This window comes from Silene latifolia, chromosome 8 (assembly GCF_048544455.1).
Source record: "Silene latifolia isolate original U9 population chromosome 8, ASM4854445v1, whole genome shotgun sequence".
In the NCBI taxonomy this organism is placed as follows: Eukaryota; Viridiplantae; Streptophyta; class Magnoliopsida; order Caryophyllales; family Caryophyllaceae; genus Silene; species Silene latifolia.
The window spans coordinates 1,336,133-1,360,432 of NC_133533.1; the positions used below are offsets into that span (position 1 = coordinate 1,336,133).

The window sequence follows — 24,300 nt, forward strand, 5'->3', positions numbered from 1 at the left end:
GACTGGTAGGAGTTATTCTTGGATCGAGTCGTTTGAATCAAGTCATTTCCAGATTAACAACCAAATAAAAAGTTAATGTAGAAGGCACTATTGACAAATGGCATTTATATTAGGGTTTTTTGTCAAACACAAGTTACACAACTTTTAAATTTTTTTTTTTCCAAACACCACCTTTAAAAAAAAAGTTTGTAAAACACAACCTTTAATAAATTTTTTGTTGTCAAACATGACTTTTTGGCTGAAGGACTTAGCATTTTGCAATGGGATAACTTTCAATCGATGTTTGGGATAGCAAACGATGTCAGTTTAAGGTGTTCTTGGACTCGTGGGAAAGGTGGAAATATAAGCTTTCCATGGGTTATTAACAAGATGGTCAAAAGTGGCCTTATATGGGGTCTATTGTTGTGTAAAGTAACGCTGGTCGGAGAGATTAGCGAGTGGTCGGGGATTTTTAGTGGGTCTTTTAAAGAGGTTATGATGCTTTGTTTGGTCTGAAAATTGGTATGTAAGTAGCGGGGAGTGTAAGGTAGGCCGTAGTTGTGTTGTTTTTTGTGGTTGTTGGTTACAAGTGATGGTTCGAGGGGAGTTAATTTGAAGGTAAAATACATTCAAAAGAATGTCAACGTAGAATTTCTTTTTTGTGGGTCAATTCACTCACCTCAAACCAGCACTTACAACAAACAACCTCAAAAAACAACACAACTACAACCTACCTTACACTCCCCGCTACCTACATACCAATTTTCAGATCAAACAAAGCATCATAACCTCTTTAAAAGATCCACTAAAAATCCCCGACCACTCGTTAATCTCTCCGACCAGCCTTACTTTACACAATAATAGACCCCACATAAGGCCGCCTTTTACCATCGTATTGATAACCCCTGGAAACCTTGTATTTCCACCTTTCCAACGAGTCCAAAAACGCCTCAAACCGACATCGTTTGCTATCTCAAACATCTACTGAAAGTTACCCCATTACAAAATGTTAAGTCCTTCGGCCAAAAAGTCATGTTTCACAACAAAAAAATTATTAAAGGTTGTGTTTTACAAACTTTTTTTTTAAAGGTGGTGTTTGGAAGTTTTTTTTTTTTTTTAAAGGTTGTGCTTAACAAAAAACCCTTTATATTAAGTTCAAGATGGGTGGTTTTAAACGAGACAATTTTCAAGGTTTGGTTCAAGATACTTAATTAAAGTTTCGGTCATATTCAAGTTATACAATTCAAATTAATTTCGGATGGATAATATTATCATTATCATAATATACAATGCTGTTTCATAATAAGAACAATATAACGAACCGATTGATAATATGAATACAACCGGACATAAAGATAATAAGACAAACGAGTGCCAAAATGTAATATAAGTTTCTTTAACTTTCCATTTTAATTAATGATCTATTTATAATTTTATACGTTTTGAGGCTACTAGCTAACTATATTTACTTTTTCGTCCAAAATAAAGCATTTAATTCTCTCAAAGAAAATTATATCATCGTCAGTTACAAAGTACAACTAACTTAAATGAAGCGAATTTGGCCTATTAATCCTACACTCAAATTAACGTGTAATGTAACGTGCTTGTCATCACACAACTCGATATATTAGACATCCAAATTCCAATCTTACCCTATTAAGACATGTTTTCTTTGGGAACTAAATCTCCAAAATAAAAATATCTATCTATTAAGGAAACCGAAGGATATAAGGTAATAATAATGGATTATAACGAGTATTTAAGTACTAATAACTAAAAAATTAGGATAATAATGAAATTGCACAACAAATGAAAAGGGTTTTAGAAAAAAAAAACAATAAAAAACATAAAGTTATTTAAGGACTGAAAGAAATGCCCCTGTAATATAGATGGAAAATTGAGGGAAAAAATATTAGATTAACCATTAGTCCATACAATAGGCTCCGATAACACTGCCTAACTCTGATATCATGTAAGCCGGATCCACAACCACATAAACTCATTACCTTACTCATTTAATCCAAAACCTAAATTAAAAAAACCATTTTAGTAAACTCCCGTTCATACAAACTCATCCATAAAACCGCCTTCCATAAAAATTTATGTATTCTAGTGCATAAACTCGCCCATAAAACCGTCTTCTATAAGAATTTATGGATTCCCTCAAAACCCAAAAAATAAATGCCTCGACTACAAAATGACCAAAATACCCCTATCACTTTCATAAACCTCCCACCTCACTCACCTCCCCCTTCTCTCTCCTCCATCACTTTCTCACATTCCTCTCGCTTTCTCTCTCTAAAACCTCACATAAAATGCCAAACCCGAACCGGCCGGCCCAAACCCGGCCCGAATCCTACGCCCATAGCCCAGCCCACTACTACGTCCTAACCCGCGACCACACCTCCCTTACACGGCTAACCTCCACCCTCCCAAAACTCCAAAACCCGATCCGAATCCGAACCGAATCCGATTCCCTCACGCAAGACTCTCTCGCCAACCAAATCTCCGCCGCACTCGACCGCCGCGACGTCCCGAACCGTGAAACCGCACTCCACCTCGCAGTCCGACTAAACGACGCCGTCTCCGCTAATATCCTCGCCTCCGCCGGCGCTGACGTGTCACTTCAAAACGACGCCGGATGGAATCCGTTACAAGAGGCGGTGTGTCGGAGATTGAATGAGGTTGCTGGTGTGTTGGCCAGGTGGCATCATTTGAATGCTTGGGCGAAATGGAGACGACGATTGCCGAGAGTTGTTGCGGTTTTGAGACGAATGCGAGATTTTTATTTGGAGATTGAGTTTCGGTTTGAGTCGTCGATTGTTCCGTTTATCGGAAAGATTGCTCCGTCGGATACGTATCGGTACGGGAATTGATTGTTTACGTTTTTCAAAATATGTCGTACTTTATTTTTGATTCGTACATTGCTGGATAATAAGTTAAAAACCGTCTTATAAGGTGAGACGGTCTTTTATTAACCGCCTTATAAGGTGAGACGGTCTTTTATTGGTTAAAATATTTATAAAATTAGTAAATGACGGTTTTACATTGTAAGACGTTATTATATAATAATTAATTAATTATTTATGAATTATTGATGTTACTGAAAGTAATAATGTGGTGAATTTTGACTGATTTTGATCAATTTTCATGACTTTTTGTGGGAAGGAACGTTAATTACAGTTACATTTTGAGGAATTTTGAGTATGAAGTTAATTGATTGTATCTATGCTATCATATTCTGTGCTAAATTTTGATTTTGATATTTAATTTCGTAAAAATGTCGGATTGTTGACTATTTTTTCTGTGATTATTACTGCTTTCTGTATGAATTTTGATTCAATTTCGACGAAAATCTATGGATAATTATCAGATTATTGACTAATTTTGTTTCATTCCATAATTAAATCATAATTTTGATCATACATTCTGTGGATTACTGATTTCTGTTCGAATTTCGCCGAAAATTAGCAATTGATGTAGTGTATAATGTGTATGAATGATTTAGCCTTCTTAATTTCTGTCATAATCTAATTAATTTTTTGCTAATAACATTTAAATTGTTCATAAATTCTGCAGAATATGGAAGAGAGACGGAAACCTACGCGCGGACACAACACTAGCAGGATTTGACGGCATGAAAATTCAACGAGCCGATCAAAGCTTTCTGTTTCTCGGTGATGGTGATGAGGAAAATGCAGTTCCAGAAGGTTCATTACTAGTGTTGAACCGAGATGATCGCAAAATTTTCGACGCTTTTGAGAACGCCGGAGTTCCAATGACGGATGAAGACGTTGCAAATTTTTGCTCTCAAACTACGGTTTACCGTCCAGGGATGGATGTTACAGCAGCAGAGCTTGTTAGTCGGACGAATTGGCGACGGCAGGAGAAGATTGAAAGTGTTGGAGATTATAAGTCGAAAGTGTACGAAATGCACAATGTGTTGTTTAGTTTTAGGTCAAGGAAGGTTATTGGTGACGATAATGGTGGAAGGAGAGAGGAGCAGGTGTTACCGTTGGAGTTAGATGAGGAGGAAGGTTTTTTAGTGGCGGAAAATCCGACAGATTTTGGATTTTGTGACGGTAATGATCGAAGAAGGCATAGTAGTTTTGTGAGAGGGGAAAGAGAGTGGGTGTCGGTAGGGAGGAAGAGTGTGGACATCAATTTTGCACCGTCAGTGGCGAAGACAGGGGAGAGGAGGAGAGCGTCTTCGGTTACAGCAGCGGAGAGGCCGGCTTTGGTAGTAATGCCGGCAGTGGAGGCAGCGACGAAGGAGAAGGAGTATGTAAAGAGTTTGCGGCCGTCAGTGTGGTTGACCGATGACTTTCCGTTGAAGACGGAGGAGGTGTTGCCACTGCTTGATATTTTGGCAAATAAGGTCAAGGCTGTTAGACGGATGCGAGAGTTGCTCACTACTAAGTTTCCTGCTGGTTCTTTTCCTGTTAAGGTGAGGGGTATTTCTGTTGATTTACACCGCGTTAATTATGTTGATTTATACTCGTGTAGTCGGTGTTTTTGTGTGTTCTGTTATTTTGTGCTGTCAAACACTTGGATTAGACCTTCCTTAGGGTGAGACCAGGGTGATTTTTCGCAATTTAGGCCACTAATGCTATCTGATCCCACATATCCCTCTTTTCAATCTGTATAAATGTCTAATAGAAGGTTTAAATCTATGTTCCATACGAAGTATTACCAAGAGTGTGACAGGGTAGAGTGTTGGACAAAACGTTAAAATTAAAGGCTGATAATGTTGCTCATTTAGTCGATTATGGTAGCCTGTACGCACCCTTGAAACCTTGTAAGCTAGGCTACTGCTCATTTTGAATTATCTCATACAAGAGCAAAAGAGCTATCTACTCTTGGGGTATATGGCGTAAGGGTATGTATTTCTTAAGGGTGTGTTTCTATGGAGGTGAAAAATAGGGGAGCGAGAATGAGGGAGGGAAACAATTTCTGTTGTTGGATGGCATAACCGCATAATAGGTTAGAGCCTAGAGGGGAATGGAAGACGAGAGACATGACCTACAAGCGAAATTAAAGTTTGTTCATGGTACGAAAGATTTGAAGGAGAAATTTAGTATTGCTATTACCCCTCCCCATCAGTTACCAACTTAACACGGTGTAAGAGTTCGTCATGTCTAATGGCAATCTTGTAGGGTCATAAGGTAGATGTCCAACCTTGCTTTATCCATATTCCATATCAATTCCAGGAGAATTTTAATCTTTTTGAGGATTTTGAAATGTGGGTTGAATTTGAGGCTTTTTATGATGGATTATCTTTAAAATATCTCGGTGTTCGGGTAAAAAGCTTTTGAAGGTAGGGACAAAATTGGCTTCTTCAAGAGGGAAGAATGAATTGAAATGGAAGAATCGAAGCTTTGAGGTTGATTAAACTATGAGTAATCAAGATTAGGGTCCACTTGATCCGATGTTAATGTCTTGGAAATGTGACCGTTTGATTCAAACAGACAACCAGTAGACAAATGAAAGTATTTTTTTATTTATTCAGAGACAAATTAAAGCATTAAAGTATGTTTATTGATACATAAATTAATGTGGGTCCTAAATGCGGATTCTTCTGCTTCTTTTAATGTGGAGCTTTAACTCTTAAGTATGTGGGTCCTTTTTGTTCATCTGTAATTGATTCTCTATTTGCACCACTGTTGGTACTTCTTATGCTTCTTTTTTCTATCTTTTTGTATTCTGCGATGTGCGTTCACCCGGGGACGGTTCTAAAGGATTATTTATGTCAGTCGACCCCAAGTCATTTTGGGATTAAAGCTCTGATGTTGTTGTTGCTGGTACTTTAAGACTTGTACGTACTTCGTATGACTTCATGTGATTGTAGGGAGTATCATATAATGGAGTACTAATTATTTAGGTTAAATAATAAATACCGTTTAATTCAGGGGTACGAGATATCTTAGAAACCAGGAAGAGTGGAAGTTACTCAATTACTGTGATATGGTGGTGTGACAGCAGTATTCTACCAACACTCCATGTTCTTGAAAAGCAAAGTTGAGCAATTGCTTAGCAATGTTTTTAGGCAGACAATAGTATTTGAGAAGGAGATTGGCCTTTGAGGAATATCATGCTGTTTCTTTTTTATGTTGGGGGTGCAAATAGAATAACCTTTAAAGTTGGCTCTAGGATGTTTTTTTGACTAGATTGATGGTTGCGCAATAATCTGGAGATTTCGACTTTTATTTTTCATAGATGCTTTCTTTAACCAGAAGTTACTTACCTTTTTCTACATATATTTCATTTGTGACGAGACATCCAGCCGATAATGTCATAGAGATTTTGGTTAAATTGAGTCTAGATATTCTTAAGTGATTAGCTCCACAGTTGAAGGCCTTTCATGTTCTTGAAAACAGAACGGTTTGAAATTTAGTTCATAATTTCATATTGCTTTGAAGTTCTGTAATATTAGGATCAAGAATGATAAACTGTGGAGGATTATGTCTATTGCGTTATTTGAAGAGAATTAGCCTGGAAGAAGAGCGGGTTACATATGTGCGGACTGCAAGTGCTAGTTTTCGTCTCTGCGTAGATACGTTATATTCACTCTTCATTCTCTCACCATTATAGGGTTGAGCACTAATTGGATATTCAATTCGAACCCAAGATACTGGATCTGAGTTTTGTATGTGGCTGTCTCGAATTTCTAGTAAATAATATCTCTAGGTACTTAGGCAGGAATCTTGCACGAGTTATTGGACATTTGGACCTAACTTCTAAGTTAGCATTAAAAACTAGGTATGTAAGTCTCATATTCTTTGCTTTTGAAGACTCTTAACCTTCAGAAGCCTCGGATACTGTCAAACTGATTTGGACTTGGTATCTTGGTGGATTCGCTGAGGGATTAAGAAATGTCGCTAACCTAAATGTTAGGTGACTATTATTGGTTTTTGTATAATTGCTGAATACTGTGCAAGAGTCCTATGCATTTTCTTCGTTTAGTCTGTGGCCTCTGTTCAATGGCTTAAGTAGACGTAAAAAAATTCCCCTGAATTTGACTCGACCCAAACTAGAAACGAACAGCAAAATGACTAATTTGAATAAATCCCACGACCTGAATATTTCTTGGTAGACCTGACTCGGAAACTTGACACCGACCAGACCACACCCTCCCTCCGAACAACCAATATAATGGGTTTGCCGTGTCTTGGACTTTTGGTTGAACTATTTGTAGTAATGGTGTTAAATTGTTCTGGCATTGCCCAAGTTATTAATGGCCGTCTTGTTTCCATGATCTTGCAGATAGCGATTCCTGTGGTACCCACAGTGAGAGTAGTGATTACGTTCACAAAATTCGTTGAACTCCAACCAACAGACCTCTTCTACACACCATTATCAAGTCCTCGATTTTTGAGCAACGGAAATGGCTCACCTGAAAACCAAGCTGATAGTCGCTTTAAATCAGGATCATCATGGCTAAGACGCCCTCATAATAACCGATCATCCAACAAGCCAAAGCAACATTGTCCAGAGGCATTGATTCCCGAGCCATTTGCTATTCCTCGCGAATACAGTTGGGAGAGTATTGACAGCAAAAAACGTAAGATGAAGAAATCTAAATCAGTTCGGAAATCTAATGGATCCACACAGCTTTAAGTAGAGTTAGTTATCTTTTTTTAACCACTTCTTTCCGAAATCACATATTTTCATCTGAGACCGTCTCATGATAAGATAATCATGAAAGCGGTCCATATAGTGGCTAATTGCGGCTTATAGGAGACCCCGTTCCAATACATTAGAGGGTTGCATATGTTGTAGATACGACTTGTGTTACTATGGCTGCGTGTCTCCATCGACATAACAGTTCTTTTTAATTTATGACATGACTTTTTCCCTGACCGACCCTTACCCAGGTCTTAAATACTTGCAGGTGAGACTCGGTAAGACGGTAGCTTAGGGTATGACTGTCCGGATTCCGGCAATAGGCTGAAGAGGGAGTATTTAGACTTGAAAAGGAGAGCAATGAAAATGATAATAAGGTTTATTAGTTCACTTGAGGTTAACTTATTATTATTATTATTTTTTTCTTTTTTGTATTCTTATCCTCAGCCGTATTGTTTTTGGACTACTGTGGCTTATAGGGCAGAGTACAGATCGGGTATTTGATCCAAAGTGCTAGTTCGGCGGATATCCATATTAAAAATCCTGAAGTTAGATATCCAATATCCAAACCAAATGTTTCGGATATCCAATGTTCGGGTATCCAAAACAATCGGATCGGATGCGGATATCCATCAGATATCCATACTTTAGAATTTACTTTAAAATTAGAGAAAATTGTTGATTACAGCCTTTTATAAACCTCATTTTGAAAATTACAGCCTTATATAATTTTTTTTGAAAATTACATCCAAAATATTACTTTTCTTCTAAAATTGCACCAACTTGAGGTTTTTGGTGATTTTTGATGATGTTTTTATGATGTATCCTTTATTATTTGAGAGCCTACTTACCCAGATTTCTTACCTCTCCTTAACACAAACCAATTAATCACCCCAAACATCATAAAAACATCATAAAAATTCACCGAAATCCTCAAGTTGGTGCAATTTTAGAAGAAAAGTAATATTTTGGATGTAATTTTCAAAAAAAATTATATAAGGCTGTAATTTTCAAAATGAGGTTTATAAAAGGCTGTAATCAACAATTTACCCTTAAAATTAAGTTTGAAACACGATTATATTCATAGTCTTACATGATGATTTTCTTTAGTATTCTTATTCCAATGTTCTCGATATAAAATTTAAGTACCACCTAGATATTTCTCTAATATTTTAAACATTAATTAAGTTGTTGTATCAAATAAAATTTTATCTTCTCGAAATTATACTAGAAAACTATAGTTTCGGATCGGATCGGATATCCAAATGTTTTAATTCTAATATCCATATCCAAACCAAAACCAAAGATTTTGGATCAGATATCCAAACCAAACTTAACTTTCGGATCAGATATCCAAACATTCGAATCAGATTCGGATCGGATCAGTTTGGATAATCGAATTTTTTGCTCTGCTCTAGTGGCTTATGAAAGAAGGATTGGATGTATCAATCTTACTCGGTATTAATATTCATTACCCACGTGTGAATGTCCACGTGTGAATGTCGCACATTGACAATCTGACGAGGGAATACACTAATTTTGCCAACAAAGGAGCTAGACTCTTATTCAGTCTATCATCAACTATCGGCTGGTCTTAATATGAAATCTTCTTAGGCTTATAAAATGGACTTACAACTTTTTTACGTCTAACTAGGGGGTGTAAATATGATCTCTCGTCTCGTCGGTATAAAGTTTCTGTTTGCGCTTTTTAGGTTATTCTGTATTGGTCTTGGAGAATATTATATAAACTCTTAAAATTGCACGCTGTTATACATATCAAAACAATTCTGAATTTAAACTCTGAAATTGTAACTCCTCAATATCAATAAAACTCTTCTCCCTTCTGCTCGTGAACGTAGATAACAACCCCGTAAATCTGTGTATTACTTTTTTTTTTCCGCTTACTTATACTATCTTTTATTCGCTTATGTAGAAAGAACATAAATCCTCATCAGAGACGGGATATATCCGTCTATAGTTATAGACGGGCCAAATGTCATCACTTTAAGCATATTTGACCCGTCTTTCACTTTAAACGCATATATCCGTCTATAGCGAGACTAAAGAAAGATTTTATTGGTGTGTCATATCATCAAATCCATTGTATTCCAATTTCAAAAGAAATAGTTGCAAGGTGGAGTAACTTGTAAAGGTACCTATTTTAGGTATTGTATACATTGCTTAGTTAAGCCGTTCCAATGAACGATTCTATCTGTAATCTGTGCAACTTTTTCCACTTTTGCTTTCCAGATATGGTGCTTTGATGCTTCCATGCATGCCAATTCTTTTGGAAACACATCTCATGATATCATTAACCTTCTAAAATATGATTGTTTTTAATAAAAACTTATGTGTCTTGGCAATCATACCTTCATATTCCCATACCTAAACCAACTTTCTGCAAGATGTGATGTTGTGTTAATCAATGAGACCTTTTATCTAGAGGTGGCAATCATTGACCGGACCTGAAAACACGAGACACGAGATTATCGGGTTAGGGTTAAGACATTGCGAGTTGTGATCCATTTATGTATGTAACTGGGTTGACACAGACACGACACAGAACTAATCATTTGAATGCATAAGAATCTTGAAATTTTGGAACGAGTTTGGTTATGTAGAACTTAATTTCAGTTCAGTTCAGTTCGGTTCATGTTCATTCAATTTCGTTTTGTTTAGTTCAATTCAGATGATGTACAAACCTACTTTTAACACAATTAATGAAATAATTTTGTGATCTTTCTCTAAGTAACTTCTTAAAGTGTATCCTAAAGATATACATTAGAAAAACCGATCTTAAAATAATAAGACTTACTATTATTAAAGGTGGTGGTATATGATTCAATTAAGACTTTGCTTAACAAGAAGGAAAAGCTAATAAGTGAGTAAAGTAAATTGGGTTGTCGTATGAAAATGAAGTGAAGAAAAGCATAAAAAAAGCCAAAATATATGCTAATATCAATCACCAAACCTACTTGAATTGAACTTGACTTATCATAAACCTCTTTTATTTTCTACAAATTTCAAATCACCACAAGAAGCTAAGGGAAGTTCATTATCAAACTTTAAAGCTCATCCTTCATAATATAAGGTAACTTCTCTTCTAAGTTTCCATTATTTGTTGCAAAAATCTACATTTTTCAATGTGTGGTACTCTTTCATATTGATTTTTTTTGTTTGTGTGTAACGGGAGTCACATCACAAGGACAATATATTGCTGACGGAATTTAAACACAGGTCATCATAAATAGTTAAATACCATCCTGTGTGACATTTCTAGCTATGTTAGTTGACATCTATATTGATTTTCAAATATATCATCCTCCTTTTTTTTAACAATGTTATACATATTAGTGATAGTAACTTTATTCGACCTCAAGTCAATATTGAATTAATTAAGGCTCTGATGATATTATTGTTGTTATATAACTTATATGTACGTGACATCTTTTATCTTTCGAGTTTGTATATTAACTTTGATCTTAATCGAAGTAGATGTCTTGAAATATGATAACAACAAATGTAAGAAAATTAATGTAAATGGCTAATTAATCTACTTTGAAAACTGCTAATTAAAATATATTAGTCAAACCTTTTAATAAAATATGTCATTTATAATCTGAATGTCTGACATTAATCCGCTGATTACCAAACAAGATCAAAACATGTATATAGCTAAACATAATAAAAATATACTTGAGTCTAGACATGTATTGCTAGATCATGATCATGATATTTTGTTATAGCCAATTTTGATATGAATTTTGATAACAATATGCTAAATTAATCTAAATCCAATTAGGTTTAACAAATATATCTAGGTCAAACCGTAAACTACACCTTAGTCGACCCTAACAGTCTTATTTGAGTTTTTGTGATTGTTATATAATTCCGAGACTAATAAACAAGACTAGTGTAAATAGTATTGATGGCTTCGGATGCACCGACATGGGCCGATCAATGGGGTGAAGGAGGCATTGGAGTCATAGATGAAGTCCCAAAGGAAGAAGCTTCAGACAATAAGAAGAAATCATCAGCTGTTCTAGGAAAAGCTAAGGCAGCTGCAATTGTTGGAGCACAAAAGGTTAAAAATGGAACTTCTATGGGATTTAAATGGGTCAAAAATCTTAGTCTTAAGAAAGATAATAACCCTCCCAAATGATATTCCAAAATGTTTTTTTTACGGGTTTTTGTAAGTCGATTACTGAATACACGTTTGTTTACGATTATCAATAAAACGGTTACAAGTTAATTTATTTTATGTTTTTTTTTTGTTTTAGATTTTTGTAAGTCGATTATTACTAATGGTAACATAACAAACTTATGTAGGACAGTAGGATATTTAATCGTCTATATAAAATGGAAAATTCAGTACATAAATTCAAATAATAAAAATGAGATAACGTTATATGGTGGTATCGAGTTTAATATCACCATGTTGATTGTTTACATTGGAGTAAATTTATATTCCACGTGACTATGTGAATATGGTGGACCGGTTGTATTAAACTCAATACTATCATGTGATAGATCTATATTGTTTTGTGTTCCCACCTTTAGATTAGTAAAAAGGATTTATTTAAAAAATAATCGATAGTATAATTTTTGTAGACTCTCTAAATTCACGTTCTAATAACCTAAAATGACTTATAATAAAGAACGGAAGGAGTATACCTGATATATAAATGAGAAAAAGAAACACATTTCTTGGCAATCCAATAGCTTTAGAAGTACCTGAAATCTTATCATATATAAATTGATAATGCATTGATTTTTGCACAAATAATAAATAAAATATACAATTACTTAAAAGTATATTAAAACATGGGATATTGGCACGGCTCAATCAAATAAACGGAGATCTATTGGCTAAGAACTCGGTTTTCTGATTGAACCGCACCACTATCCCATGCATGTTCATGCATAAATCAAACTGCTCCCTTTGTCTCGATCATTTGTTTATCTCTAGCAATAATAAAAAAAATAGTGTACTTTTTTAGGGTATAATATATAAGGTGTTGGAGTTGAAGCAAAAGTTGCCTTTATGACGGGTGGGTATATATATAGTCGAGTAGGGATACTGTTGCGTACATCTGATTGGCTCGATATGATTCTATGGTGAAAATGAAAATTTCCGTGAGTTTTGTTAATATGTTATTGTTAGAAGGCATAAGGGAGAAAGAAATGGAAGAGAATGAAAGAGAGATAGTATGGAATTAAGGAAATGTAATCTAGTGAAGAAATCATTGAATATATCCAACAACCAAATATAAAAATGTCAGGAATAATTTGTTGGGAAAAAAATGAAATGCAAAGCTTTCAGTGTGTAAATATTTAAGTATGAGGTGGGAAAAAAAGGATTATATAGGATGTACTAAATCAAACTTAATATATAACTGAGTTTATGTGTATTTTTCCTGAGTTTTATAAAGTTTATAGGTTATATTTTAGTTTTTTGAAGTTAAAACTCAAATTTATCTGAGTTTTTATGTAATGTTTTTGAGTTATATTGTAAATTTTTGAGCTTAATGTTTAAGTGAACAGACTTATAAACTTTATAACTTATAATCTTTAAAATAAAACTCGAAAACTTTGTTATAAATCTCAGAAACTACATCATCAGTTATAGTAAATCAGATGTATAGTTCACTAACTGTATGAGGTGGGAGGATGAAAATAATAGTACATGGATTTTAATTTTTGAAAAATGGGTAAATTAAAAATAATAGTACTTGTTTTTTTATATAAATAATCATAATTGTATATGCATGAGAAAGGGTTTTTTATAAGTAATTTAATTATATAATTTTTTATTTTTTAGATAAATACTTACCTTAAAAAAACAAAAATGTCATATATGAAAATAAATCGGAAGGACGAAGAGACATGAACGTTGTGTACTTTTTTCATGATGGTAGGTGAACTAATTTACAATGATTTGAAACACAAATTCTTGTTTCAGACCGTCACTATCCGTCTTAAGCTTAAGACGGATAGTGGCCTCTCACACAAATGCAAGTGGATGGCAAGTGGGTGGGAAATGGATATACCCACTTGCCTCCCACTTGCATTTGTGTGAGAGGCCACTATCCGTCTTAAGCTTAAGACAGATAGTGGCGGTCTTAAGCAAGACGGATTGGATTTGAAAAGGGTAGATGGGTTTTTATGGTAGATATTTAAGGTCAAAAATTAAATAGCTTTGATTATATTTATATATTTATATGATATGATATTTGATTTGATTGTTATTAACATAGAATTATGTTTGTTAATACAATGGAGCAAAGAATTGATTCACCATCATGAATACAGGTTTCAGCTACCTTTTCACCTACATTTACCAAATAGAGCCTGATGGGGCATATTCTGCACCGCAGACCAAGTCAACATATTGAGCAAGGTCAAGGATATCCACAGCAAAGTCAACGACTTAGGCACTCTAGCCGATGCAACCCATCGATGTCACCGGTCTCTCGGTCTGCAATCACCACCGGGACACATATCCGCGTACTCATATCCAAGACCCTACTACCGCTGCCATGGGTCCATCGGCCGAGGGTAGAACGGTCTTTCCACCTGCTAGCCACTTGGCCACTTGGCCACTACGTGACAAAAGGTGAAAGTCTATAAATACTCCTCAACCTTCATTGAGGAAAGGATCCATAAATTAACCTAAGAATCACTATTCATCTGGTAATATCTTCCTTATCTCTCTACAATACATCCTTAGCCAAATAATAACAACTTATCCCTCTAAGTTTACTGACTTGAGCGTCGGAGTGAGACGCTTGGCACAAAGCCAAGCCCCGGTTGCTTCATTGTTGCGGGAGAGGCCGAGAGGAACGATAGAGACGAGGGATCCAATTTCAAGACATCATTCTACAAGCCACACTGGTAATAATAATCTGCTTCCTAATTACACCCTTAATGCAGCCTTTAACTAGTTTATAGGAACAAGTTAACTTAAGTTTATAAATTGTAATAATTGTACTTTTCTGTTTTACTATGAGATTATTTTACACTTGAAGCGAAAGCGATACAAATAAAGAAAACAAAATATTAATGAGTGATATAAATGGTTTGTTAAAATAAATGGTCACGAATAACTTCAAAGTGAGTACGTTGATCATCAGACATCAAAGCATACATTGGGTCGTGATTAATATTAAAGAGTTAAACAAAGAACATAAAAGGTAAAAAAATGTTATGTCAATACCTTAATGAAAATACCGTTTCTTCCAAGTATCTTGTGAATATTTATTTAATGGATGTGTTTAAACTTATTTAATGGGTGTGTTTAAACTTTCTTAATAACAAACCAATATTCTAACTAATAATAAAGAAAAAAACAATACTCTGTAATCACTAGTAACTAATTTTTCAACCGTAACATATCTTACTTTTTTTTTTATTAAGAATGGGTAAAACCCGGCGACCTACAGCGAGTAGAGTCCCCAAAAACGTTCACAAGAAAACCGAAAAAAACAAGACAACTAAAACAATGAATCCTTTCCAAAAAAAACACAATCCTTGCATATTGGGTTCTAGCACCAATCCCCGGAGCCCTTCTTTCCATAATCCTTTGTTCCTTTCATGATCGCAACGATTTCCAATTGTTCAACCATTCCTCCAACGCATAAGGTATATTTTCCTTCCATGATTTGCACCACACACCAACCCTTAAAAGCAATTTATCCATCATGGAGGGCCACTTTCCACTTGAGTATCCTATCTCTTGTGTTTACCCTTTTCCACATTAATGCCCATAAAAGTATTTCATACCTTGGTGGTGTGAGTCCCTTCCAAACTTGGTTGAACCAAATCCTTTGATCCGTTGAGCTATACTTCAATTTGTATTAGGCATCGACGAAAGACTTAGCTGTGTAGTAACCTGACTTCTCAAAGCACCAGAATTGTCTATCATCTTTATCTCTTACAGGTTTGACATTTGTATGTTAGAGTATGCTGGACGGAGGTAGAAAACTAGAAAAAGAAATATGAGCATACATCGGATGTACTACCTTAGATTTTATTAGTTTTTGAGTGTATTTTTTCCGAGTTTTTTAAAGTTTATAAGTTACATTTTAATTTTTTGCCGTCAAAACTCAAATTTAACTGAGCTTATATGTAATGTTTTTGAGTTATATTGTAATTTTTTGAGCTTAATGTGTAATTGAATGAACTCAGAAACTTTAAAACAAAACTCGAAAATTTTATTGTAATGCTCAAAAACTAAGCAATTGGTGATAATACATCGAATGTATAATCCAATTACTGAAACTAGAAACCTTAACAACTCTAGGGTGCATGTTTATTACTCTCACTTTTACATTTGCTTTATTTCTCATTTGCTTTATTTTGTGAAGCGGAAATAAAGCAAATGTAAATTATTGACTGGGACGGAAGGGGAAATGCAAATGTTCACACATATGTGGAGAGTTATGGCAATGTAGGCTATAGAAATAGGATGGTTTTCCATTCTTATCCAATCTTCACCAATTTACATAATAGTTTAATTTGCCATTCCTCTTAATTCATTACAATGAAATAGAAATACATCATCATGGTTCATATGCATGCCAATACCCCCACCCTACTACATTCATACAAACTTCCAATGTAATAATGTCTAATATATTCTTGCATTATGTCTACCCCTATTTGCACTTAGTTGACATAGTATCAAATGTCTTAGTCTAGTGATTAAGACGGATGTCTTAACTTAGCTAATCTTCTATAAGAATATCATGATCCAGTTCTTTTAGTACCGAATGTCTTAGCCTAGTAATAGAGAGATGTATCATGGATATCATCAAGTCACATGTTCGAATCTCTCTTCGTCTTGTATTATTGTTCCCTTGTGTAGTTGTGGCTCCTTTGACAAAAAAAAAATAGCTTTCTTATTTTCGCGCTTATAAATCAGAGTGAGCTCTTCTTACCATTACACTAATGTCGATCATAAATCGAACATAAACTACACTCATCACTCATCAGAACGAGGGAAAATCCACGACACAAACCATCTCTTCGATCAATTCATGACATGATGTCGTATAGACCGGCACAATATATTGGAAATTGTAGATCTCCAATATATGTCCAGCGCTACAGAAAAATAAGAAAAAAGACCGACAAAAAAACATAATAAATCCAACGAATTTAATCAAATATATTTGAATTTGTTATAATCCCAGTAAACATGATTTTCATTGTTTTCCTTCCTGGACAAAAATGGTGAAGGGACTCGATAGCCGCAATGGGCTGCTGCATCAACATTGATCATATCTACGCGGTCACTAGTCACTACGTTTGCAGATTACATTGCTGTATACAAACTACTCCATACATTTACAAAGGAGACAAGCCGAATACCACTAACCCTCGACAGATGCCACGGAAGAATTCCTAACGAGGTTTGTCTAGAAAGCGGTTTCCCAAATGGCATCATCGCCTTCTCCACAACGCTGGTGAACTTCATGGATCCTTTCATCAGATCGACAAATCCCGCTACAGGTCCAGTCGAATGAGGCCACACAAGTGTTCCCTGCTTGAGCTTTCCACTCGCAATCTAGTATAGACACAAATGGCAATATGGCATTACGGTATAAAGAAGATGCACTTTACGCATTATGGTACTACACCTCCATACGATTTATATTGTCCTGCTTTCATTTGATGGACGACTATGTCCAGCCATTATCAAAATTACTCCGTACTACTTTTATACCATCATTTTAAGAAAGTCGTCAAAACCTCATAAACCTTGATAACTTGGTCACCAGTGGCGGAGCCAGGATTTTAAGTCAGCGGGGGCGAAAGGGTAATATTGTAAGGGGACCTCGAAAAAATTCCTAAATTTGACCTAAAAGTTCAAAATTTTCCAACGCCAGCAGGGGCGGCCGCCCCTGCTAGGCCCCCCGGCTCCACCACTATTGGTCACAGTTCGGTGTCACAACGTCAAGGATAGCATAATGCCTTTTCCTTCCGTGTTACTATCACCCTCAAGATTGAATATTGGATGAAAATGAATCATAATAATGGCGTAAAAGTAGAAAACAAATTTTTACCTGGCGGAGTACCACAGCATATTCTCTTGTCATCAATGTGCGAAACGTCTAAACCTATCAGCCATGACCCTAATGAGACATCTTCGTTCACGTACTTGTGTAGTAGATGCCTGACACACAAATATTAGCCTGTTAGTAACTCAAGGACTCGCGAAATTTGTTCTTGTTCATGCCATAGATATAATACAGATTTGAAAATGTAAACTTACTGATTTATTGCTATGTAAGTAGCCAAGTCATTTGAAATAGCATATAGTTGTCCAGTTGCATGCCGGAAATATTTGTTTCCCTCTCCGCCAAATTTCCAATGTTCTGGTTCTTGATATCTTACTCCCCTGATTCATCATATGTTTGGTTAAAGAGCAATATCTCAACCATCCTTGATAAACCAATATCGGAAATAATATTCCGTCCATGCATACCATATACATTGACTGGAATGACTGCTATTTTCTCAAGTTATACATGGTTCCAACTTTTATTTTAAAAATATAGTAAGAAAATAGAAATTTTGATATATCAAATGTGACAAAGTTGAAGTCAAATTAGCATATATTTACAGAAATTAATAGTTAAAGTTGTCTGTAAAAGTTAAAAGGAACAGTGTAAATGGGATGGCCGGAGAACAAGACCAATTAGCTTACTTTTTAGCAAGGATTGGCCCGGACTTCATGCACCCAATGTACACCCTCGGCTTTGACCGCAGTCTGGCTAGGGTGTTCCCTAGTGTTGCTGTAACGAGTAAAAGTATGAGTTAGTTAAGTAACGAGAAAGGATGCTATTACACAGCCTGCAAGAGCTTCAGTAGTGTGGTAAACAGCAACTTTATTAATTTATTCCTATTAAAAGAATTGAAGTTTGTGAATTAGCAGTAGATCAATCCAACTTCAATGAAAATTTCATCATGGGTCAATGGGAAATGACGAAAGCGCTTTCTAACATAAGGGTATTAAAACTGCGTACACCCGACCTCCATAAGCTATTACGGAGTACCTCCCTAGGTAAGCTACTCAACTGCCACAAATGGTCTTTCTGGATGATAGCTGATGCTATATGCCTATATTCAATCGAGTAAAAAAAGATCTATCGTTCTATGATTTTGGAATCAGCCAGCGGAGCAATGTTAAGCAATTGTCATGGCAGATCATCTCAAAATAGATTATTGATGTTAAACATATCAGAAAGGTTGTGTATACGGAATGCCCGACAACTCTTATTCGTCAATCGTCATACACGGAGTCTTTGAGACAAAGGGAACTAGGGAAGTGCTGAACTAAAGCAACTTCCATGTGTGTCAAAATGAAACTTGTCTTTCCCATCTGCAAGGTAACTATGTTCACAAAGGCATCACCCCCTTAACTTTAAGGAACAGCATGAGCCAACTACCTAACTTTCGCTATTAAAGATTGTTTGTATCCCAAAATGAAAGCCATGAAGCAACCTAAAACATTATTCATGTCACTATCCCATTTAAGTACCCATCCAAAAACAAACTGAATCATAAGTGCCCTGCCAAATGCATTTCATCAATTTTTTGTGCTTCTGTTCAGAGTTCTTCATAACTATTGGAAAGGTAGCATAGAAGCGAGGCCCTTTGTATTTCAAGCATAGTGCATATCGAAATTAAAATAGTTTAGGGATTAGCAATACCTATATTAACATGAACATCATCATCGACTTTTACGTAAAAGTCAGAATCCCATAAACTGACAGCGGTAGCAAAGTAAGTCTTTGTCTTTGCTGATAGTTCCAAGTAGCCCTCTACGTGTTCCTGGTTAGAATATGAGAAAACACCATTGTTAGCTTTACAGGATCAACTGTTTCTCGTTACATCACTGAAAGGAAATAGAACAAACCAATCTCAAAAAGTCTCCATGTTTTCTATCTTCTGCCTCAATAGCTTTATCAAGAATTCCACCAGGAGTTGAACTGAGAATAAAAAAGGTGCATCATACAGTTATAATATTGACTACCTCATGATTTTATATTTGATTACGGAAAAAAAAATGTGAGTGATCGAGGAAAAATAAAAACAAGCATCGCTTGCTGGTAACCGTAATATACCATGTCAGGATTAAGGTGAATCCATACACATTCAATTTATATTTGGATTACAGATTTCCAATACAACAACAATACTGTTACTGCAGTCCGCAGTGTCTCAGGAGCTCCCACAAATGGTGGTACGAGGGAGGGGTGATCAGAGCTTTACCCATGTATTAAGCTATTAACAATAAAGAAGCTGCAAGAATTGCATTAAATGACTCCCTACTTCACAACAAAAGGAAGCTCATGCAATTTGGTGAGCCATTTTGCTCGAATTTTATCGTAATTTAGCAAACATAAATAATAGGCCATTGGTTCAGTTGGAAGCGGAATGACAGAGTGATCTTGGGAAAGTGAGCATCATTTGTCAGTAACTTAAGTAAGCTACCTCCCCCAACACCTTCAAGTACTTGATGCACAAAAAACTATGGTAACACAAATAGTGCCATTATACCTGTGGCCGATAACAAACCGTATAACAATGCCTTTTTCTTCCTCCAACCTCTTTCTTTTGTCTCCTGCATTTTCACCAAAATGGCCGATGACTTGATCAATTAACCATATAGGCTAGGCATATACGGAGTATTAAATAAGTTATACACAAGGATTTGGGTTGATTTCACATATACAGCCGTCTAATAAAGACATGCTGGTTTTATAGACACTGCCACAGGAACAAGGACAAACACGGTATTATGAAATGTGAAGTATAAGATTTACTCCTAGTAAACATACCCTGAGGCATCCAAGTTGCACGAACTGAATCTCTACGTTTCCGGCTGTTGAAAGCAGTGTTAATCCCAACAACCATTAAATATTTTCTTTTAGTAGTTACAGCATCCTGCAGGTTCTCTGATGTAGGAGATCCGATCAGCAGTGATTCCTGTGTTGCCCTTGCAACAGCTAATTCTCCCTCCAATTTTGAAATTGTTTTCTCCAATGTCCTGTGTAAAATATTCGTCCAAGAATTTACATAAAGGCACCACTGAGACAGCGAGGAGAAAAAGCAATATAATGTTTCTGAGAAAACGATATCCATAACCAGAGAGCTTACGGTATGCCGTTATTGTTTTTGGTGGAGAACTCTCCAGAGTCAGGATTTGACTCATGCCGTACAAGCTGACAGGTTTAAAAAGTAAATATCAGTTCAAGCAAAACACAAGATTGCATATGGATATTCGAGACGATTTTTACATTTAGCTTGTCTGTACAAGAGTTAATCTTCAAACAATGGTTCATTTCAATTGGACAAATAACGTAATTTTTCGAACATAATAGAGAGTTTGTTCACATCTAATATCTACATTATTTCTCAACCTTTACAGCATCACAAAATTAATTACTATACCAAATGCTGAACATATCCACAAACATAACCAGAATGTGCACCTGTCTTCGGCCATGATCAATCAATTTGCTCTGATCTCTGCTTCCAACTGTAGTTCGTACATCTTTTTCTTCCGGTACTGTCCAGATCCTGGAACATTGTGAGAAATAATTACGCAACTACGCTGACTAAAGTCTAAATATAACAAAAGTAAAGGAATCCAAGCATTACATGCAAAAGGCAACATTAGATGCTTAATTTCCTACTATAGAAAAAAGCTACTCCATCTTGAGCCAGGTGTACTTAACATTATTTGACTAGTAGTCTATTACACATCCAACAGTCCAACTCTATATGTGGTTCAGCAGGAGTAAATGTCGAACGATCTTTCATCATCTCCAATGACACTCAAATAGTCAGATGTAGTTAAAATACTTCAAAGCCATCAGGACTCCAATAGTGTGTTCCCAACTGCTATTTTCTCAAGCAAGCCTAACTACCCTTTACCATCTCAATTAGGCAAACGGTTGTTTTTCTGTCTCCTCGGAGTTGGAAAACACACCTACCTAGCAGCCGTAACTATAATGCTGGAAAAGAAAATACTTAAAATGACCTTTCAATTAAAAAAAATAGTGGACATATAACTACTTGGAATGGGAAATGATAATCAAGCTCTAAAATCCAAAATGACTTTGAGATATCAATCAGAAATGTCTCAAAAATCGTTGAAAAAGAGCTTCTTTCCATCACTGAACCGACGACATTCCAATGTTTCATCAACTAAGTTAGCAGAAGAGAGGGAAATTACTATGGAGTAACATAAGAACTGTTGGGTTTGTGCCTTGATTCTGTTATCCGTATCTGTTATTGGGCTAGGTCTGTCTTGGGCCTTTATTAGGTCATTCTGTATTAGGTCTTAGAGAGTATTATATAAACTCTCTAAACCTCTACCTAGCAGTTATGCTTATCATACCGTCTGAATCTGTAATCTGAAAACTCCTCACATATCAATAAAACTCTCTCCCTTCTGCCCTGTGGACGTAGCTAACACACCGTTAGTGAACCACGTAAATCTGCGCGTTTGTCTCTTTATTGTTTTTATCAGTTCTTTCTTACAATGAACACCACCACATGCAAGTCAGACCAACAAATCACATTTTCTTCCATCTCAAAGTATCCACAAATAATATAAAGGCTCTCAACAACGGAAGAACTCTATATTTTGGATTTTTACTGATAGACCCAAGAATATTTCCATTTCCAATGTGCCCAAATAATCATTATTAAATAAAATGGTTCACTAGCAGAGGGATCATCTAATGCAATTCTCAGACCGTCTGAAAAACTCCGTGTTGCTAACACAAGGGCAAGACTGCAATTTGCGGAAGCCCTTGAGGTTGTACTGGGGCAATGCTGTTGTTGGTTGACACACCTAACATTATGTTTAGTCTTAATGCAAATTCCCAACCTAATTAAGCAACAATTATGCTAATACTCTATGCCACACTAAAGCTAAACTTATTTCTTGCTTCCTACTAATAATAGGTAGTTCCCCTAGCTATGATCTTTCCTTAGGCAACACCCAAATCCCTAATTTCCACACCAAACACCTCATTTTCCACAAAGACAGTAACACAAGAACAAAACTTTCTGAGATTCTAAAGAAATTCAACCCCAATTAAGTTCAAATTCTCACAATTCAAGGCTTACCCACTTGACTAAAATGCACAATCAGTGGCGGAACTAAGGGAGGCTAGCTAAATATTCAAAAATCATAACTTTTACTTAGAATTTTCGATATTTTTTCAAGTTTACACTAATTTCATCATTAATTCAGCTCCCTAAAATTTTCTGACCCACTAAATTCAAATCCTGGTTCCGCCACAGCAGAAAAAAGCAGTCTTTCTACTCTTACCAATTCAGAAACAAACATCAGAAATGCAAATATTCAGAAAACCAACATAACAAAAAAGGAATTAATCACACAGCATTCAAAAATTAAAACTTCTACTTAAAATTACAACTAATTTCACAATTAGTTCACCTCTCTAAAATTTTCCGACCTACTAACTTCAAATCCCGATTCCGCCACCAGCAAAACAAAACAATCATTATAACAAAACTAACATTAAAAAAAAAAAAAGTAATTATGAATTTATTCATACCTATTAGTGAAGAACATTCCAGCACAAAAACTACCAATGCACAACAAAATAACAAATTTTCTAGGCAAAAATTTTCTTGATAATAATAATTCATTTCCACCAAATCCAGGTCTCTTCACCGACATTTTTGAACTGGGTTTTCTCTCTCTAAGCTCATATATGAAAAAAGATTGAAACTTTCATGAAAATTATTAAAGGTCAACTAATTTGTGAATTATTAAAGAGTTATGTCCTTTTTTTCTGTTTATTACTAGAAATAATGAGGTTTTACTTGTTTTAGTACCTGTTCAAGTAGTTTATAAACAGTTGTTATTGTGGAGCTGTCACAGGTTGATGCAGTTCCAAGACTATATAACTGGATGTACATTCAGGGTTATTTTAGTCTTTTTTCAAATACTTTTGAAAAAAAAAAATTAATGTAATCCAATTTTCAATCCAATCGCCCTCCTCTTGTATTCTTATGTTAATAACTCGTATTCTTCTGTGCTCGTATTTTTAAGCTCGTATTCTTTTTTCATTAGCTCGTATTCTCATCTTAATAGCTCGTATTCTTATGTGATTTAAGCTCGTATTTTTTTTATATTATCTCGTATTCTTATGTGCTCGTATTTTTTAGCTCGTATTCTTTTAATAATAGTTCGTATGATTGGTGTAGAAATTTACCTCAAATTATTGTTTGATGCATTTTTTCGTCTTGATGGTGTAAATTGCATCTCGTTCACTAAAATATTGTTTGCCTTGATACTGATATCAATTGCTTCCCTTTCACCATTATTTTGGAATGAGAATTAGGAAAAAAGAGGAAGGTGACTATTCGTTTAAGAGAGATTATAGAAAACCCTAACCCTAAATCCCTAAATTGTGATGCGATTGAGATTTGACAATGAAGAGTCGCTTAAGAGAGATGAGAGAAGGGTTTCAAGTGGTTGTGTGAGAATTGAGAGTCGTTTAAAAGAGATTTGAGAATTGAGATGTGCGTCAAACTTTTTTTTTTAATATATGACTCTGTCGTACAATGCTACTGTACAACAGGTTGTATGGTTGGTGCTGACTTGCTGTGATGTTTCTTGTTTGTTTAAATTTTATTTAATAT

General features: G+C 35.4%; 2 protein-coding genes across 4 annotated transcripts; one reads left to right on the top strand and one right to left on the bottom strand.

Annotated features, from left to right (window-relative positions):
* The first annotated feature begins 2,230 nt into the window (after positions 1-2,230).
* LOC141595951 (uncharacterized) lies at positions 2,231-9,056 on the top strand. 3 transcript variants are annotated; one of them, XR_012522337.1, is made up of 5 exons: positions 2,232-2,842; positions 3,559-4,426; positions 7,243-7,540; positions 7,871-8,070; positions 9,021-9,056. XR_012522337.1 is itself a non-coding variant. In XM_074415911.1 (4 exons), exons 1-4 carry the CDS (start codon positions 2,295-2,297, stop codon positions 7,882-7,884), a joined length of 1,728 nt encoding a protein of 575 aa, XP_074272012.1. In that variant the 5' UTR covers positions 2,232-2,294; the 3' UTR covers positions 7,885-8,128. The 3 variants fall into 3 exon arrangements, 2 of the variants coding, with proteins under 2 accessions (XP_074272013.1, XP_074272012.1); XM_074415911.1 differs by lacking the exon at positions 9,021-9,056 and having other exon boundaries at positions 7,871-8,128; XM_074415912.1 differs by lacking the exons at positions 7,871-8,070; positions 9,021-9,056 and having other exon boundaries at positions 2,231-2,842; positions 7,243-7,838.
* Positions 9,057-16,747: 7,691 nt separating this feature from the next.
* On the bottom strand, positions 16,748-23,492 carry LOC141595949 (putative beta-1,3-galactosyltransferase 2). The gene is made up of 11 exons (XM_074415908.1): positions 23,208-23,492; positions 21,105-21,192; positions 20,770-20,834; positions 20,451-20,659; positions 20,170-20,233; positions 19,526-19,598; positions 19,320-19,440; positions 18,314-18,401; positions 17,879-18,004; positions 17,670-17,779; positions 16,748-17,170 (listed from the first exon to the last, which is right to left on the bottom strand). The coding sequence occupies exons 1-11, from the start codon at positions 23,330-23,332 to the stop codon at positions 17,022-17,024; spliced, it is 1,218 nt and encodes a 405-aa protein (XP_074272009.1). The 5' UTR covers positions 23,333-23,492; the 3' UTR covers positions 16,748-17,021.
* Between the last annotated feature and the right edge of the window lie 808 nt (positions 23,493-24,300).

Bases quoted from the DNA above. Each gene is read 5' to 3' on its own strand.
- LOC141595951 (XM_074415912.1), top strand. From the start codon at position 2,295: ATGCCAAACCCGAACCGGCCGGCCCAAACCCGGCCCGAATCCTACGCC. The intron at 2,843-3,558 runs GTACGGGAATTG...TAAATTCTGCAG, and splicing joins GCTCCGTCGGATACGTATCG to AATATGGAAGAGAGACGGAA. The intron at 4,427-7,242 runs GTGAGGGGTATT...ATGATCTTGCAG, and splicing joins CTGGTTCTTTTCCTGTTAAG to ATAGCGATTCCTGTGGTACC.
- LOC141595949 (XM_074415908.1), bottom strand. From the start codon at position 23,332: ATGTCGGTGAAGAGACCTGGATTTGGTGGAAATGAATTATTATTATCA. The intron at 20,234-20,450 runs GTATGTTTACTA...GTGAAAATGCAG, and splicing joins TGCAACTTGGATGCCTCAGG to GAGACAAAAGAAAGAGGTTG. The intron at 17,171-17,669 runs GTAAAAATTTGT...TGTCTATACTAG, and splicing joins ATGCTGTGGTACTCCGCCAG to ATTGCGAGTGGAAAGCTCAA.